The sequence below is a fragment of the Hylobates moloch genome, unplaced genomic scaffold, assembly GCF_009828535.3.
Source record: "Hylobates moloch isolate HMO894 unplaced genomic scaffold, HMol_V3 SCAFFOLD_6, whole genome shotgun sequence".
NCBI lineage: Eukaryota > Metazoa > Chordata > Mammalia > Primates > Hylobatidae > Hylobates > Hylobates moloch.
Window position 1 is genome coordinate 76539555 of NW_026652281.1, and position 18842 is coordinate 76558396.

Consider the following 18842-nt stretch of genomic DNA (forward strand, 5'->3'; position numbering starts at 1 on the left):
ATGTGGAGGGCTGCCTGTACTTTTTCTTCCTTAGGTTTCAGAGGTACTTTAGAATATTCTAGTGCCATATTGTCCTCATGAAGTGTTTTTGATAGCCAGTATCTGCTTATTACTGCATGAGGCACACAAAGGAATATACGTTATTGTTACATATTAGAAGCATTATATTGTCTGGGAGACAAAATTTTCACCCATAATTAGGACTAGAAAGCACTTTGCCCCAATTATCAGTAAGAGACTCGTCAGTGAGCGTCAAGAATGGAAAGGATTATAAATAGTAGATGGAATGTTTGTAATTTTTCACTGTAATTCTTCCTGAACTACAATTTGTATTACTTTAGAAAAATTGAAGTCACATTGAAAAAAAATAAGAGGACAAGATCTTATATTATATTAAAAAAGTATAAATGACACAGACAAAATTTACCAGATGTTCAGAGAAGGAAGAAAATGGGGAGATCAGTTTGTTAGGTGAAGGGAGGCTAGAGCTGAGAGTGGGGAAGAGGAAGTTGGTAGCTATTGTAAACTCAGGTGACCAAGGCTTTAGTGACATTGTCGTATATATTGTAGGCATTTGATAAAGATTTCTTTTGGACACAGTAATAACTTCACTTCTGTTTACTGAGTGGTTACAACACACTGGGCACTTGACCAAGACTGTTCCTACTTTACAGAGGAGAAAGACACAGAGGTAACTCAGATGGTGAATGGTGGGCTGTTTTAATTCCAGGGTGGGAGCTCTTAACCCTTGAATGGAGATTTTTCTCTGAGTGTCCTCACCAGTAACATGGGGATGTTTCACTTCACTTATCTGACAGTGGTATCTGTGAGGATACATTAAAAGATTTCATAGAAACATTCAACTGCTACCCAAGTATAAGGTGGTATTGTGTCAGTCATTAACGAATAGCCACTGTTTATATAGCCTTATGTTCTGTGTTTTATAAACATGAAGACATTTAACCTTAGGATAGCTCTGCAAGGTGTAGGTACTATCTCCATTTTACCGAGAAAACAGCAGGCTCAGGTTTATACAACTTGCCCAAAGACACAAAGCTTGTAAAGGCAGGGCTGGAGTTGAAACCTGGCACCAAAAGCTCATACACCATGCATCTCTGTACTTCTCCAACTGGGTTTACTTACACTGGCTTAAGGCATTTCCATCCGTTTTATTTCTTTCTTTCCACTCTTTTATGAGTCAAAAATTTCACTATTTGCAGTTTCCGATTTATTTTCAGATTTAAGATAGAGCATCCAGATTATTTATCTCATTTTGATTCATCTCATAGATATGTTATCTTTGTCTTTAGTTCCATGTTCTGAGTTTATCTTATATGATTCAGATTTTACATTTTTAGCAAAGACAGACATTGTTAACTTAGCCTTTTTGTAAGAAAACCAGCAGGTTGTTTTCTAACCTTGTGTTGTTCATGTGTTGTCTTCCAAAGATGAAAAATAGAGACCAAACACATTAACAATGAGGCAGAATAAGAACAGTTGCCAAGGAATAGAGGATTCTCTTAGGACTACTGAAAATTGATTGGCCACATTTGTTCTTTGAGTCATTGCGAGTTCCCTGGTTTTGTAATGATCCGATGGTGATGTCTTTGACCAGAGTGTAATGTGGGAAAAGAGATAGTGAACATGAGTTGTTGTCTTGGCCAAAGGTCCCTGGGCCCTTATTGGATAGGTAGTTAGCAGAAGTGAAATTTGACTCTTGGCAGTGACATCTCCTAACAAAATTTGAGCCTGTAAATGAGGATATCCCTGCTCACAGAAAGCTTCTAGTTTTTTTAGGATTATTTTTCTAAGTGCCTTTGAATTTAGATGGCTTGCTTTGGAGGTGCACTTTACTGGCTAATCTTTTCCACCCCTTTTCTTTTGTTGGGATTAGTGCCAGAACAGATAAAGCCCAGTGTAAGCCAGCCTCAGCCTGCCAACTCTAATAACGGCACTTCCACAGCAACCAGCACTAATAATAATGCCAAGCGAGCTACAGCCAACAATCAGCAGCCACAGCAGCAGCCACAGCAGCAGCCACAGCAGCAGCAGCAACAACAGCAGCAGCCACAGCAGCCGCAGCAGCAGCCGCAGCAGCAGCCGCCACAGCCGCAGCCGCAGCAGCAGCCACAGCAGCAGCCACAGGCCTTGCCTCGGTATCCTCGTGAAGTACCTCCACGATTTCGCCACCAGGAACACAAACAGCTTCTAAAGAGGGGTCAGCATTTTCCTGTTATAGCAGCAAACCTTGGATCTGCTGTTAAAGTGTTAAACAGCCAGTCAGAAAGCAGTGCTTTAACAAATCAACAGCCACAAAATAACGGAGAGGTGCAGAACAGCAAAAACCAGTCAGGTGAGAGAAGGCATTTCTTACGAGACTCACACCTTATCATCATTAGCTGTATAGCAAGTTGATAAATTCGTAGCTTTTTGGTGATGTATTTGTATTCATCAGTATCTGGGCTTTAATATAAGAGTTCTTTATAGGGAGTTATGCATGGGGAACCTTAGAATATTTCCTGTAAGTTACCTACTTTAAAATGATTAATTACTGATTCTCCCTTCAGGTTCTGCCCATTTTAATAAGGAGCTTATAACTAAAGTTGACTATAAGACTATAGGTAAAATGGAGCACCCTTCCCCCCAGGCCATGTGCTGAGCAGTTATACATATTATTGCATTTAATCTTCAACAACGTTGTGAGACTGAGTTCTTACCTCCACTTTCAGCAGAGGCAGCTGACACACCAAGACATTAAATAACTTGCCCAAGCTCATTCAGTTACCACATGCCACAAAAAGACTGGCACTCATGGAAATTATATTCAAACAGAGGAAATGCATTCAGTTATTTGCCTCAGAGTGGCTTCTCTGAGCTTGGTAGTGATTGTGAGGCAGAAAATAAATCTAATATGTGATTACAAGTTTTCTCAAAGCCCAGTGTGTTTCAACATGTTCTGGAAAGTTTTGATGGTCTGTTAGTCTGTCCATCCATTCATTTATCCAACTATTTTAAAGCTTTACCACAAGCCAGATAGAGAATTAGGTGCTAGGGTTGAGGGGGAATCAAGGTACCCATACAAGAACACACTTCTAGAGGCAGTATAGCATACTGATAAAGAAGGAAGTCTAGAATCGGATAGACTGGGGCCTTACATCCTGGCACGCCCATATTCCAGTGTGTGTGACCTTGGGCAGGTTGCTTAATTGCTCCATGTGCCTGAGCAGTCTTTCCTAACTGTCCCAGGTAGTCACTCACTTTCTACACCTGTGCTCTCTTTTATATACCAAGAACTACTCTGTACATTGTGATATATTATGGTATTTTACAGTGAATAAGTAGCAGATCCTGGACTCACATCAAGATCTGTCTGACTTCAAAGCTATGCTTGTAACCACCATGCTGTGCTTTGGCAACATACAGGATATGATTGGTAATGAGGCAGAGGACACAAATGTGAGTTTTCTAGCATAGGCACATTGGAAAAGGATACAAATTTAAGTCGTTAAGTTGGAAAGGATACAAATTTAAGTCATTGTCCTGAGCTAATATTTACTCCCTAATTTCCCAGCACCTTATTACCTGTGTGAGCTTGGCCACATAACACATCTGACCTTCTTTGCTAATCTTTAAAACAGTAAACCTATAAGGTTGCTATGTTGACTTAATTACATGGCATGTTATTAAAGGAACTAGCTTAATGCCTGATATCTAGGTGCCAAATAAATTATCTTCCTAATAACTCTTATAGAAGGACCTGTACTTTTCAAGAAGAGTTTGGTTTAGACATACTAGATTTAATGCCAAGTAGTAGGCAGTTAGTCATTTGAAGTTCATGTGGGAAGTCAGATTGGAAGCAAATGTACTGGTCATCAGCATAATGAAAAATGCGATTAAAAACTTTGGGAGAGGTTAGTTATACAACAAATGATGGAGTACCTGCTGTGAGCTAAGCAAGGTGGAATGGTACTGAACAAAACAGTGAAGTGGGGTAGTATATTTAGAAAATATGTCAAATATGCCTTTTCACTTGGGGAAATGAAAGGAACCTGTTTTTGGAATGGAAACAACAGGAGTGTAAGAATCTTGCTTCTCAAAAATAACTATGAGTCAAAAATATCAAAAGTGTTACAGGTGTGGGTTCAGATGAGAAGAAGGCCTCAGATGTGGGCATAGGAAGAAGTCTTCAAAAAGAGGCTGAGAAGGAAAAACATCGTGCCTATTTCTAAAAGAATTTTACCAGGGTGGACTGCATTGATGTGGAGGCTAAGGTGGAAGTGAGGAGGGTGCAGCAATCTGACTGAAGCCTGGATTCAGTCTCAAAAAACAACTACAAAATGCAGATGATGAAGCCAAGGCATTCCAAAGAAGAGCCAGATTTGTACTTCTGTCTCTTAAAAAATATATGAATCCCCACTTAACAGCATATTTTACATATTTACATTAAAACATCTTTCTAGGTGTTACTAGGATTGGTAATAGAAACTTTAGCTTGCAAAATAGACCAGGAGAGTCAGTGAAGGCCTCTTATGAGTTAGGTATATCCAGCTCCTACCAAGTTATTAATATTAATAACGATACAGTGGCTAATCCTTATGGGGTGCTTACTGTGCCCACACACTACTAACTCATTTAATACTTCTTTTACAGAGTAGATAGTATCATTTTCATTTTACAGATTAGGAAGTAGCCTAGAGGCCAGTGAAGAACAAGGTACTAGATAGTATGAACAGCGTGCACAGTAGCCCAGAAACACAAACATTCTTTGTTGTGAACTACATGTAGTTCAGAATTGGGGGAACATAATGTTGGCTTGGTTTTTTGTTTTGTTTTGTTTGATCTATTTGTATTTGGCTTTTTTACATTCTCATTTTTAATTTTTTTAGAATCCTGTGCTAGTCAAACTAGACAACTCTGCAGACCAGCCCTGGGCTGCCAGTTTAGGGCTGTGCCTCAGACACTTACTGATGGTTTAAATTGAGACTTGAGACCTCTTTTTTGCAGATGACCACTTAGACCCCAAAGGGGTGAAATAACTCTTGAATATGGGGGCCCACAAACCATGTAATGAAAGTGAAGGCCTTGGGAGGACCACTAGGCTCAACAGGAGCAATATCGTTCTTATAGGCCAAAGTGTTCTATCCTATTTTTTATCCACCTGACATGATCCATACAGAAAAGTTAAGAAGACTAATGTAGTGAACACTCATATACCCTCCACCCAAAACTGGTAGTGGTTAACATTGTCCCATCTTGACTTGATACACCTCTTTCTCTCTCTCATATATGCATGCATGTGCACATTGTTGTTGAACTACTTAAAAGTAAGTATGCAAACATTATGACACTTCAACTTTAATACTTCCACAGGTAATTATCCTAAGAATAAGCGTAGTCTCCTATACAACCACAATACCATTATCACTCGTAAGTAAAAGAACAACAACGTCTTCTAATAGTTTCTATCCACATTTTTGCTAGTTGTCCCAAGAATGTATTGCCTGCTTGTTTGTTCACAGTATGTTAGCGTTTATATAAAATGTAAAGCATATAGAACACTATGTATTGCTTAGGGGATGAATTCAAATGTAGTAAGATACAAAGATTTACGTGAGTGATTACCACTGGTATACCCACTGGGGAAGGAAAGAGAGAATACCTACGAGTTTTTCCTGCCATATTAGTAATGTATTTCTTAAGGTGTATGGGTGTATTTTATATTACTCTTCTATGGCCTTTTCTATGTTTGAAATAGTTATTTTTTTAAAGAAAAAGACATTTGAGGCATAATGGTGAATGATCAATAATTGGGATGTTTTAACCAAAAGTGTTAACATTAAAGTTTCTGGAGATGTTTAAAGGTTAAAATGCTATCCATCCCCATCCATCTGTGCTCTTGCATTGGGCTTTTAGCACGGTGTACATCCTTGCTGTCTTGCAACTTCTACTACTTGCTTGCAACTTGCACCTTCCCCTTGGACGATAAACAAACTCAGATCTTCTCTCTCCTTAAAAAAAATTTTGTTAAGCCTCCATACTCTTTTTTTTTTTTTTTTTTTTTTTTTGGAGGAGACAGGGTCTCACTTTGTCACCCAGGCTGGAGTGCAATGGCATGAACACGGCTCACTACAGCCTCAACCTCCCAGCTCAAGTAATCCTCCCACCTCAGTGAGTCTCCCTGAGTAGCTGGGACTACAGGCGTTCACCACCACGCCTGGCTAATTTTTGTGTTTTGTAGAGATGGGGTTTTGCCATGTTGCCCAGGCCGGTCTTGAACTCCTGAGCTCAAGCTATCTGCCTGCCTTGGCCTCCCAAATTGCTGGGATTACAGGCATGAGCCAGCACACCCAGCAAAATCCCCATACTCTTTTGAGGCTATTACAGAATTTCTCCCTCCCCCCTTTCAGTGTTATTGACGGAATAGTCTGTACTTGCAGTCTTTAATATATTACATCAGTCTCTCATAATCTGGCTTCTGCTCGCTTGACTAAAATAACTCTATTGCGAAGTCACTGATCTTCTGAATGTCAAATGCAAACCTTTTTTTTCCCTCCCAAGGCTTTGTTTCAGATCTCCCCACATTTTAGGTCCTCTTCTGAAAGTCTTCAGCTGACGTTGGGCCCCTCAAAACTCAGTATGTCCAAACTTGAACTCTTTGTGTTGCCCCTGTACCACTTCCTCCTTCTGCGTTCCTTTGCTCAAATAGTTGCCGCCCCCATTCATCCAGTCACCCATCTAGAAACCTTGAAATCATGCTTTACTTTTCCCTCTCCTGTATGTCTCACAGGCCAGTGGATTACTGTACTCTGCTGATTTTAACTCTCTTTTTTTTTTTTGAGATGGAGTCTCGCTGTTGCCCAGGCTGGAGTGCAGTGGCACGATCTTGGCTCACTGCAAGCTCTGCTTCCCGGGTTCACACCATTCTCCTGTCTCAGCCTCCCGAGTAGCTGGGACTACAGGTGCCCGCCACCACGCCCGGCTAATTTTTTGTATTTTTAGTTGAGATGGGGTTTCACCGTGTTAGCCAGGATGGTCTCCATCTCCTGACCTTGTGATCCGCCTGCCTCGGCCTCCCAAAGTGCTGGGATTACAGGCGTGAGCCACCACACCCGGCCAGTTTTAACTCTTAAATACCTCGCACTTTTCCCGTCTCCGCTTGATACTGCCACCAGTTGCCCTGGTTGAGGTGTCCACCATCTGGTCTAGAGCAACATCCCCAAGGATGGATGTCTTTTATATCCATCTCCCTACCACTTTCACCCCATCTCTCAAACCGGAAGCCAGTCATGATTCATGCATTGCATTTGGTTTTGATATTGCATTTGTCTTCTTTATTCTGGAACAGAGATCTGGGCCTATTTTAGTCCAGCTTTATTGGGAGGTACCCACACCCATTCATTTACATATCGTCTGTGGGCTGCTTTCAAGCTACAATGGCAAAGTTAAATAGTTTTCACAGACCATCTGGCTCGCAAGGCCTAAAATGTTTAACCGGACCTGTATAGAGCAAGTTTGCCAACCCCTGAACCAAAGGCAAGAATAACCAGATGAGACATTTTGAATTTTGCACGTAAGAGTGATTTGAGGCCGGGCGTGGTGGCTCATGCCTGTGATCCCAGTACTTTGGGAGGGTGAGGTGGGCAGATCACGAGGTCAGGAGATCGAGACCATCCTGGCTAACAGGGTGAAACCCCGTCTCTACTAAAAATACAAAAACAAAATTAGCCAGGCGTGGTGGCGGGCGCCTGTAGTCCCAGCTACTTGGGAGGCTGAGGCAGGGAACCCGGGAGGCGGAGCTCACAGGAGCCGAGATCGCACCACTGCACTCCAGCCTGGGCGACAGAGCGAGACTCCATCTGAAAAAAAAAAAACAAAAAACGGTGATTTAAAATTGTACATCTAAGGTTCTCTCGTATTCCCAATGGTACCATCTCTCTCATACTCCTTGGAAACATTGTAAAACATAAATATTATTTACTTTTGAAGCTCTTCCCTTTCTGGCAAAATTGAAAGTCTTTAAGACAGAAAATAAATATTTAACTGTTTGATTTGTTAGATGCTGTATATTTAAAAGAAAAATATTTGAAGGTCCGTAGATCTAAATTCTTCCTGAATAAGTGATGCTGTTTCTTTTCTTTTTTCTTTCTTTCTTTTTTTTGAAACAGTCTCGCTCAGTCGCCCAGGCTGGAGTGCAGTGGCACGATCTCAGCTCACTGCAACCTCCGCCTCCTGGGTTCAAGCAATTCTCCTGCTTCAGCCTCCTGAGTAGCTGAGATTACAAGCGTCCACACCATGCCCAGCTAATTTTTGTATTTTTAGTAGAGATGGGGTTTCACTATGTTGGCCAGGCTGGTCTCGAACTCCTGACCTCAGGTGATCTGTCCACCTCAGCCTCCCAAAGTGCTGGGATTATAGGCATGAGCCACTACGCCCAGCTGATGCTGTTTTTTTATGTCGCTAGAATTATCACCAGTCTTCGTTCAGCCCCCACATAACCTCTTTGATCTTTTTTGGATGTTCTATTATGTACAATTATTTTTTTCTTTTTTGAGTGTGGTACTGTACGTGATCACACTTCTCCGATGGGCATTTTGTATGAAAGTAGGATGTTAATGATGCTTTGGATTTCAAATATTTGTAAATAATGTGCAACCTTCCAAATCTTAAGTTTGCTTACAACATTGTAGTGTATAAACATTTTGCATTACACTCAGTAAAACTCAGCCGCCCCCTTTCTTCCTGCTAGCACAGAGATTTACTATTTCTCATTATTTCCTGGACAAGCTGAGTGATAATACTCTACTTAATGATGTTCCTCTATGTTTATCTTCCAGATCATTTACAGCACTGGGTCTTGGTGTGTCTATAAGTGAAACAAATTATTTTGACTTCTTCCAAATCTGAAATAATCTCTGACTCTGAAACATATTAGTTATGATACCTGAGGAGTCCTGTTCTTTTTATCCTTTCAGTTTTAATAGCGTCTTTTCCCATCCCCTGCAACACATTTTGTTTTTGTTGTTGTTGTTTTGAGATGGAGTTTCGCTCTTACATAATGCCCAGGCTGGAGTGCAGTGGTGCGATCTCAACTCACTGCAACTTCCACCTCCTGGGTTCAAGTGATTCTCCTTCCTCAGCCTCCTGAGTAGCTGGGATTATCGGGGCCTGCCGCCACACCCAGCTAATTTTTGTATTTTTAGTAGAGATGGTGTTTCACCGTTGGCCAGGCTGGCCCCAGGCTCTTGACCTCAGTTGATCCTCCCGCCTCGGCCTCTCAAAGTGCTGAGATTATAGGAGTGAGCCACTGTGCCCAGCCAACACCTTTTATTGATTTTTATTTGTTTATTTATTCATTTTGAGAGAGACTCTAGCTCTGTCTCCTAGGCTGAGTGCAGTGGCGCAATCACAACTCACTACAGCCTCAACCTCCCAGGCTCAAGTGATCCTTCTGCCTCAGCCTCTCAAGGAGCTGGGACCCCAGGTATATGCCACCATGCCCAGCTGATTTTTTTATTTTTTGTAGAGATGGGGTGTTGCAGGGTTGCCCAGGATGGTCTCACTCCTGGACCCAACCAGTATTCCCGCCTCGGCCTCCCAAAGTGCTGGGATTACAGGCATGAGCTAGAATGCCAAACGAATTTTTTTTTCCTAAACTACAACCTTTTTTATAACCCAGAATGCCTTGTAACTCACCATTGGTAACCCAATTTTTAAAATAATCTTTAGGTTTTGATCAAGTGGCTTCTAGATTAAAAATGGGATTTTAGTTAATAATATTTTAAAAGACAAACTTAGCCACCAAACCAGGTCATGACCAGAATCTGAGAACATTTTTCACTGACATTAAAGGTTATAGAACTCATTTGCAGAATATATTCAGGCGTTTGCTTTTTTGCTTTGCTTTTGATGTATTCTAACATTAACAAGTGAAATCTGCCACATATGGTTTATGTATAAAAATACTTATTCACTGATAGCTTCATGATTTCATCTTTTACTTTTAATGTTTTAATCATTTGGGATTATTTTTTATTATCTCATTTTAAAAAGTTTTCAAGTACCGAATATTCCCTTGCCCTACTGATTTAAAATGCTAATCCTTGAAATAGTATCTTTGACATATACTTGGATCTGTTTCTGGGTTACTTTTTCTGTTCAGTCAAAGTGCTCTCTGGCAATGCAGTGCTGTTCAACTATTTCCTGATAATGCAGATTCCCTTCTTCACAACCTCTTCTTTTTGAAATTTTTTAGAGGGTTACTCCCCCATTTGCTTTACAGAATTTTTAAATCACTTTAATTATTTTACAGACTCTTGTTAAAAATTTCTTATAATTGAATTAAACTTAGAGCATTGTTACACCTTCATATCCAGGAACAAGTTTCTTTACTTTCAAGTGTCTTCTATAGCCAGCAATAAAATATAATCATATATGACTTTAAATATTTTTGCTAGCTTTATTCCTGTTACGTTATGGCTGTTAATGATTAAGATCTTTTCCCATCAACATTTTCTCCTGGATTATTTTTGGCATATAGAAAGGAAATTGTTTTTTCATGTCGATCTTTTTTGCCTCTATTATTTTTACTTCTCGTTTTTGAGTCATATTTTATCAGTTAGTACTTCTAACACTGGACCAAATAGTATTGATGACAAGTGTTTTTGTCTTTTTCTTGTCATTATGGGAATGCTTCTGGTGTTTCACTCTTGAATTCTGGATCCATTTCTTTATTTTCCATTTGGGTAGTTTTGTTTTCGATGGCCAATCTTGTGTTCTTACTCCTCCCTTAGGAAAGTGGCCACACACACTTATGCATGCAAATAGTGGTAGCAGAAATACATTTGTAGTAGTCCAGGAAAAGACAGTGACAAGGGCTGGACTGTCTTAGATTTGGAAAAAAGATGTATGGATTTTGGACTTGAAGATATTTTGGATTTGCTGTGCACAGGGAGGAATAAAAGATAAATTCTAGGTTTTAGGAAACTTAGCGAGATGAGGAAAAGTTGTAAAGAAGCAGTTTTTGTCCCGTTTGGGAGGAGAGCAATTTACACTCTGTTGGAGTGTAAATCTGGAATCTGAAGATTCTGCTTCAGGTATCTAAGTGGAAATTTTAAGTAAGGAAGTTATATGATTTCTCATTTTGTTCTTTATAAGGGAGACATGGTGGAATGAAAAACATGCTTTGGAGATAGGACTAAAAGATGATAATCATTAGCATGCATTTATCAATGATAATAATGGCCCTCATTAAGCACCTAATATGGATCAGATATAGTTCAGAGTTCTTTTTTGTTGTTGTTGTTGTTTTGTTTTGTTTTTTTGAGACGGAGTCTTGCTTTGTTGCCCAGGCTGGAGTGCAGTGGCGTGATCTTGGCTCACTGCAAGCTCTGCTTCCCAGGTTCATGCCATTCTGCCTCAGCCTCCCGAGTAGCTGGGACTACAGGCACCCACCACCATGCCCAGCTAATTTTTTTGTATTTTTTGTAGAGGTGGGCTTTCTCCATGTTAGCCAGGATGGTCTCAATCTGCTGACTTCGTGATCCTCCCACCTCGGCCCCCTAAAGTGCTGGGATTACAGGCGTGAGCCACCGTGCCTGGCCAGTACAGAGTACTTTTAATAATCTGCACCACAGTTGTGTGAGATTGGTACTAATACTGTTTCGTTTTTGTTGTTGTTTTTGTTTTTTGAGATGGAGTCTCGCTCTGTCGCCAGGCTGGAATTCAATGGCGCCATCTCGGCTCACTGCAACAACCTCCGCCTTCGCGGTTTAAGCACTTCTGCCTCAGCCTCCTGAGTAGCTGGGACTACAGGCGCACGCCACCACGTCCGGCTCATTTTTTGTATTTTTAGTAGAGACAGGGTTTCACCATGTTGGCCAGGAAGGTCTCGAACTCCAGACCTCGTGATCCCCCCACCTTGGCCTCCCAAAGTGCTGGGATTACAGGCATAAGCCACTGCGTCCGGTCTGGTACTAACACTGTTTCTACTTTAGAGATGAAACTAGGCACAGAGATTGAGGATCTTGCCGTGGTCACACAGCTAGTAAATGGTAGAGTGCCTCTTAAACCCAAGCATTCTGGCTACCCAATCTATGCTGTTAATCACTACATCAAATTGACCCTAACGAGGCACTTATTTGCAGCCAGCACTGAGCTTAATGCTTTACATATGATGATACAATTAACAAAAGAACCAGGTTAAGAAGTATTGTTTATATTCCGATTTTGCAGATTTGGTCATACAGAGTCCAGACTTGAATCTTGGTGTTTCTAGAGTCCTATCTACATTCTTAGGCACCTTGCTTTATGAAAGATTCTGATGAATCCTGCCTTTCTCACTTAATTTTCCATAAATTAACCTGTGAACCTCAGTTTTGTCATCTGCAAGTGAAGGTAATACCTATCCTCTAGTGTGGCTCTAAGGATTCAGTGATAAAAGTGCGCACAAAGTTGTCAGACATGGTACTGAATGCCAAACATTTGTTGTTGGTGCCAGTGCAGATGTTAGTGTGTTGGTTTGCTTACACCCAATGAGACTGACTTGTTGTTACCCGTTATTTCATGAGAAGTTCTCCTCATGGGCACTGAAAGATGGCAAATCTTCTTTGGCAGCTTTAGGAATCATTAAAGAAATGATTCTTAAACAGGGAGTGGAAATTAAAGTCACCTATGGAACTTTAAAGTATATTATTTGATGAATTTATATAATTTCCAGTTTCTTTCCAGTCACTTTTCCAGACTCTTTCCAGCTCATCATCTTTTGCTTCTTAATGATTGTGCTTGAGAGAAAATGATGCAAATTGAATCTGATTTTCCATTTTAGCAAATCACCTTAATAGTGACTTCTGTTTATCTCCTAGGCCTACAACCCCTGAAGGTTGGCTCATTAGGTCTGGGACATTGCCTTGAACATGTATATTTAAAAGCACTACATGTGATTCTGATTGGTACTCTAGTAGAAAACTGCAATATAATGTACCTCCTCAAGACAGTCAAAATGCACGTGGCTTATGCAGGTTAATGCCCCTGAGGAATGTCTACCTACCAGATCCTTAAACTAAGTGAGAGTTAAGAATCTGGGGAACTATTCAGAAGCACTAGAACTGCCCTACCTGTGGTAAATTAACTAAATAGTAATACATAGCAGGAAGTCCAAGATTATAGGATTGTATGACTGATCATTAAACGTCTCCAGTGTCAGCAGTTGATTTTTTGAGATCATAATAATTCTATGATCTTCAACATAATTAACCATTACTTTTCAGTTCTTTTATATAAATGTGGTTAGGAAGGTAAATTAAGAAAATTTTATGAGAGGAAGTTGAACTGAAAATACTATTACTTGGGTGTAATATTTCAGGTTGAATATGGACACTAATGAAATGGAATGTAATGATAAAAGCTTTCAAATCTTACCATTCTTAGAAATTTTTATAAACTTGTTACAATACCCAAAACAGTTATGTGGAAAAGCTATACTAGAAAACAGAAGGTGGAAAAATATTTCTGATACATTTTATCAAATTTTGGCTGTTCACCTCTCCTTACCCATCTTTCCGTGTCAGCCTTCTATGCCTGGGTTGTTCCATTATCCTAACGTGTAGCTGCCTCCTAGACCTTCTTGACTCCAAAATTCTTTTTTTTTTTTTTTTTTTTTTTATTTTTTTTTTGAGACAGAGTCTCGCTCTGTCGCCCAGGCGGGAATGCAGTGGCACTATCTCCGCTCACTGCAAGCTCTGCCTCCCGGGTTCACGCCATTCTCCTGCCTCAGCCTCCCAAGTAGCTGGGACTACAGGCGCCTGCCACCATGCCCGGCTAATTTTTTGTATTTTTAGTAGAGACGGGGTTTCACCGTGTTAGCCAGGATGTTCTCGATCTCCTGACCTCGTGATCCGCCCACCTCAGCCTTCCAAAGTGCTGGGATTACAGGCGTGAGCCACCACACCTGGCCCAAAATTCTTTTGTTTACCGATATGTTAACAATGTATTCATTCAGCAAGTATTTATCAAGGGGCTGTTATGTCCTCTAGGATCTTAGGATAGTATCAGTTGAACATGGAAAGTTGGTGGCTAGAAGATAACCAGTGCCCTTGTCACCATTCTGCCAAGGATCATAGCTTGTTGAATTGAGGAGCCACATATATTTATAACATATTCGTCATTTTTCTTAGATTTTAGTATCATTTTGAAATGGCCTAACACTTTATAAATAGTTGTACTTCTCCTTTATCCTAGATATAAACCACAGTACTTCAGGATCCCATTATGAAAATCCCCAGCGGGGACCTGTGTCTTCTACAAGTGATTCTAGCACAAACTGTAAGAATGCTGTTGTAAGTGACTTGTCGGATAAAGAAGCATGGCCCTCAGTCCCTGGCAGTGATCCGGAGTTGGCTTCAGAATGTATGGATGCTGATTCTGCCTCCAGTTCTGAATCAGAAAAAAACATCACTATCATGGCTTCAGGGAACACAGGTGGTGAAAAAGATGGCCTTCGGAATAGCACTGGACTTGGTTCCCAAAACAAGTTTGTAGTTGGTAGCAGCAGCAATAATGTGGGCCACGGAAGCAGTACTGGGCCATGGGGTTTTTCCCATGGAGCCATAATAAGCACATGTCAGGTCTCTGTGGATGCTCCTGAAAGCAAATCTGAAAGTAGCAACAATAGAATGAATGCTTGGGGCACTGTAAGTTCTTCATCAAATGGAGGGTTAAATCCAAGCACTTTGAATTCAGCTAGCAACCATGGTGCCTGGCCAGTATTAGAGAACAATGGACTTGCCCTAAAAGGGCCTGTAGGGTGTGGTAGTTCTGGCATTAATATTCAGTGCAGTACTATAGGCCAGATGCCTAACAATCAGAGTATTAACTCTAAAGTGAGTGGTGGTTCTACCCATGGTACCTGGGGAAGCCTTCAGGAAACTTGTGAATCTGAAGTAAGTGGTACACAGAAGGTTTCATTCAGTGGTCAACCTCAAAATATTACCACTGAAATGACTGGACCAAATAACACTACTAACTTTATGACCTCTAGTTTACCAAACTCCGGTTCAGTGCAGAATAATGAGCTGCCTAGTAGTAATACAGGGGCCTGGCGTGTGAGCACAATGAATCATCCTCAGATGCAGGCTCCATCAGGTATGAATGGCACTTCCCTTTCTCACCTTAGCAATGGAGAGTCAAAAAGTGGAGGCTCTTATGGTACTACATGGGGTGCCTATGGTTCTAATTACTCTGGAGACAAATGTTCAGGCCCTAATGGCCAAGCTAATGGTGACACTGTGAATGCAACTCTAATGCAGCCTGGCGTAAATGGTCCTATGGGCACTAACTTTCAAGTTAACACAAACAAAGGAGGTGGTGTGTGGGAATCTGGTGCAGCAAACTCCCAGAGTACATCATGGGGAAGTGGAAATGGCGCAAATTCTGGAGGAAGTCGAAGAGGATGGGGAACCCCTGCACAAAACACTGGCACTAATTTACCCAGCGTTGAGTGGAACAAACTGCCTAGCAATCAGCATTCCAATGACAGTGCAAATGGCAATGGTAAGACGTTTACAAATGGATGGAAATCTACTGAGGAAGAGGATCAGGGTTCTGCCACATCTCAGACAAATGAGCAAAGCAGTGTGTGGGCCAAAACAGGAGGTACAGTAGAGAGCGATGGTAGTACAGAAAGCACTGGACGCCTTGAGGAAAAAGGAACTGGGGAAAGTCAGAGTAGAGACAGAAGAAAAATTGATCAGCACACGTTACTCCAAAGCATTGTAAACAGAACTGACTTAGATCCACGTGTCCTGTCCAACTCTGGTTGGGGACAGACTCCTATTAAGCAGAATACTGCCTGGGATACAGAAACATCACCTAGAGGGGAACGAAAGACTGACAATGGGACAGAGGCCTGGGGAAGCTCTGCAACACAGACTTTTAACTCAGGGGCATGTATAGATAAGACTAGCCCTAATAGTAATGATACCTCATCTGTATCAGGGTGGGGCGATCCCAAACCTGCTCTGAGGTGGGGAGATTCCAAAGGCTCAAACTGCCAGGGAGGGTGGGAAGATGATTCTGCTGCTACAGGAATGGTCAAGAGCAATCAGTGGGGGAATTGCAAAGAGGAGAAGGCTGCATGGAATGACTCGCAAAAGAACAAACAGGGATGGGGTGATGGACAAAAATCAAGCCAAGGGTGGTCTGTTTCTGCCAGTGATAACTGGGGAGAAACTTCAAGGAGTAACCATTGGGGTGAGGCCAATAAGAAATCCAGCTCAGGAGGTAGTGATAGTGACAGGTCCGTTTCCGGTTGGAACGAACTTGGTAAAACTAGTTCTTTTACTTGGGGAAACAACATAAATCCAAATAATTCATCAGGATGGGATGAATCTTCTAAACCTACTCCTTCCCAGGGATGGGGAGACCCTCCAAAGTCTAATCAGTCTCTAGGTTGGGGAGATTCGTCAAAGCCAGTCAGTTCTCCAGACTGGAACAAGCAACAAGACATTGTTGGATCTTGGGGAATCCCACCAGCTACAGGCAAACCTCCTGGTACAGGCTGGCTGGGGGGACCTATACCAGCCCCAGCAAAAGAAGAAGAACCCACAGGCTGGGAGGAACCATCCCCAGAATCTATACGTCGCAAAATGGAGATTGATGATGGAACTTCAGCTTGGGGAGATCCAAGCAAATACAACTACAAAAATGTGAACATGTGGAACAAAAACGTCCCAAATGGCAACAGCCGTTCAGACCAGCAAGCACAGGTACATCAGCTGCTAACGCCTGCAAGTGCCATCTCAAACAAAGAGGCAAGCAGTGGCTCTGGTAAGTTCCTATTTTATGAAATCAAGCCTTGTTTTAACTTACTGTTATTATAAGATTTGTATAACAAAGTGCTTGGATATGCATACAAAGGCTGTTCTTACTGCAATCCAGAAGCAGCTTGAAGAAAATTATAGGGGTAATGTTTACCACCAGAGAACAGAGCTCCACTTTTGGCAGTGTTGTTTGAGTCCTGCACACTTCATTCTCTATTAGAAATGCAACAGAAGGCGAATTGGACAAAGGCGGTCAAGTGGGAATGCTGTACACTTCTCCAAGTTGTTTTTGAGTTAGGCCTTACCTTGTGGTTTTATTATTTGACTAAAATATCTCCAGAAATAAAACAAGTATCTCATAAATACAGTACTCTGTAAACATTAGGTTGTATATTTGGCTTTAGAAGGGATTTTTTTTTAATTAGGTGAGAAATCCAACTCTACTTAGATACAGTATATATGTTTGTGCATTTAAAACATTTGACAATACCTTTCTAGTATATCCTTACTTTCCTCTCTAATAATGAACTAATTCCTATCTCTGCAAATTATCCCGACAACATTTTCGTTAAGTGTGATTGGCTACATTGTCTTTGTTAATAAAAGTTTTATTGACTTAATAGTCTCATTGGAAGTGGATATGGGAGTGCTTTCACGAGCTAACTTTTTGGCACTTAATTTTTTTTTTTTTTTTTAGTCTAAGTATAGTTTGTTGTATTAATTTAGGTTTGATTCTTAAAAGGAAGAAGTATGTATCTAAGATGAAGCCTGTTGGCTTTGATTTTTTAATGAAACGTTTATGGCTTTTTTTTTTTTTTTTGCTTTGGACAACCTCAGCCTAATACTTCAGATTTTAAAATAAGCATTGTTCAGCATATGTAAAAAGTAGGTGACCCATTATTGTTAGCTGGGTAGTAAATTGTTTTTCCAGTGTAGGTGGCGTGGAAGGGGTACACTTGTGGCACAGTTTTTGGAGACGGAGTCTTGCTCCGTCACCCAGGCTGGAGTGCAGTGGCGTGATCTCAGCTCACTGCAGCCTCCACCTCCTGGGTTCAAGCAATTCTCCTCTTTCAGCCTCCTGAGTAGCTGGGACTACAGGTGTGCCCCACCACGCCCAGCTAATCTTTGTATTTTTAGTAGAGACCAGGTTTTGCCATGTTGCCCAGGCTGGTCTCAAAATCCCGACCTCAGGTGATCCACCCGCCTCAGCCTCCCAAAGTACTGGGATTACAGGCATCAGCCACTGTACCCAGCTGGTACAAATGTTATACATACACTGTCACCCAGCTTATCACCTGCTCCAATTTACAAGGTTTGGTTTAGAATGACTTGACTTTTTCAAGAATTAAATTGATGCTCAAAGGAGAGTGGTTTTCCATAACTATGCAAAAATCAGCTCTAGGCCTAGAGGGTAATTATGAAAAAAGTTTTAAAAATTCTCACTTTATAGTTATATTAATGGGAAATAGTTTGTCTTTTTTTTTTTTAACATAAAACAGATGCCATCTTTTTGCCTATCACAGTATCATTATTCAGTACATAAACAGGTTCTTCATCCTTGGTCCCTAAGTTTTCTTTATTGTCCCTTATTCCACTGCACCTCCTTACCTTCTATGCTGATGACTTCTTTTCCCACACTTTCTAAAGGCTGGGGTGAGCCCTGGGGGGAGCCTTCTACTCCAGCCACAACTGTGGATAATGGTACTTCAGCATGGGGTAAGCCCATAGACAGTGGTCCCAGCTGGGGGGAACCCATTGCTGCGGCATCCAGCACATCCACGTGGGGCTCCAGCTCTGTTGGTCCACAAGCATTAAGCAAATCTGGTAAGTTATTGATAATGCCTGGTAGCTGTTGTGTAGCAGTGGCGATCACTCACTGACTATAATTAAATAATTAGATAAGGTTTCTATGTTATTTATAATATATTCATATAATATGACATGATAGATGATGTTCAGTATTTTGCTCTTTGATTTTGTAATGTGGTTTATTCTCTTTCTGAATTTTCCTCTCCTCATATTTCTTAG

At 41.1% G+C, this 18842-nt stretch overlaps 1 protein-coding gene across 6 annotated transcripts in view; it reads left to right on the forward strand.

Annotated features, from left to right (window-relative positions):
• Nucleotides 1-18842, forward strand: part of TNRC6A (trinucleotide repeat containing adaptor 6A) — a 213661-nt gene that overhangs the window by 162721 nt on the left and 32098 nt on the right. For 5 of the 6 annotated variants that reach the window (XM_058440833.1, XM_058440835.1, XM_058440834.1 and 2 more), the window contains exons 5-7: nucleotides 1895-2353; nucleotides 14236-16821; nucleotides 18462-18638. In XM_058440833.1, the coding sequence (XP_058296816.1) occupies nucleotides 1895-2353; nucleotides 14236-16821; nucleotides 18462-18638 (3222 nt within the window). The remainder of the gene's footprint in view (nucleotides 1-1894; nucleotides 2354-14235; nucleotides 16822-18461; nucleotides 18639-18842) is intronic. The other variant, XM_058440837.1, reaches the window with a different exon arrangement.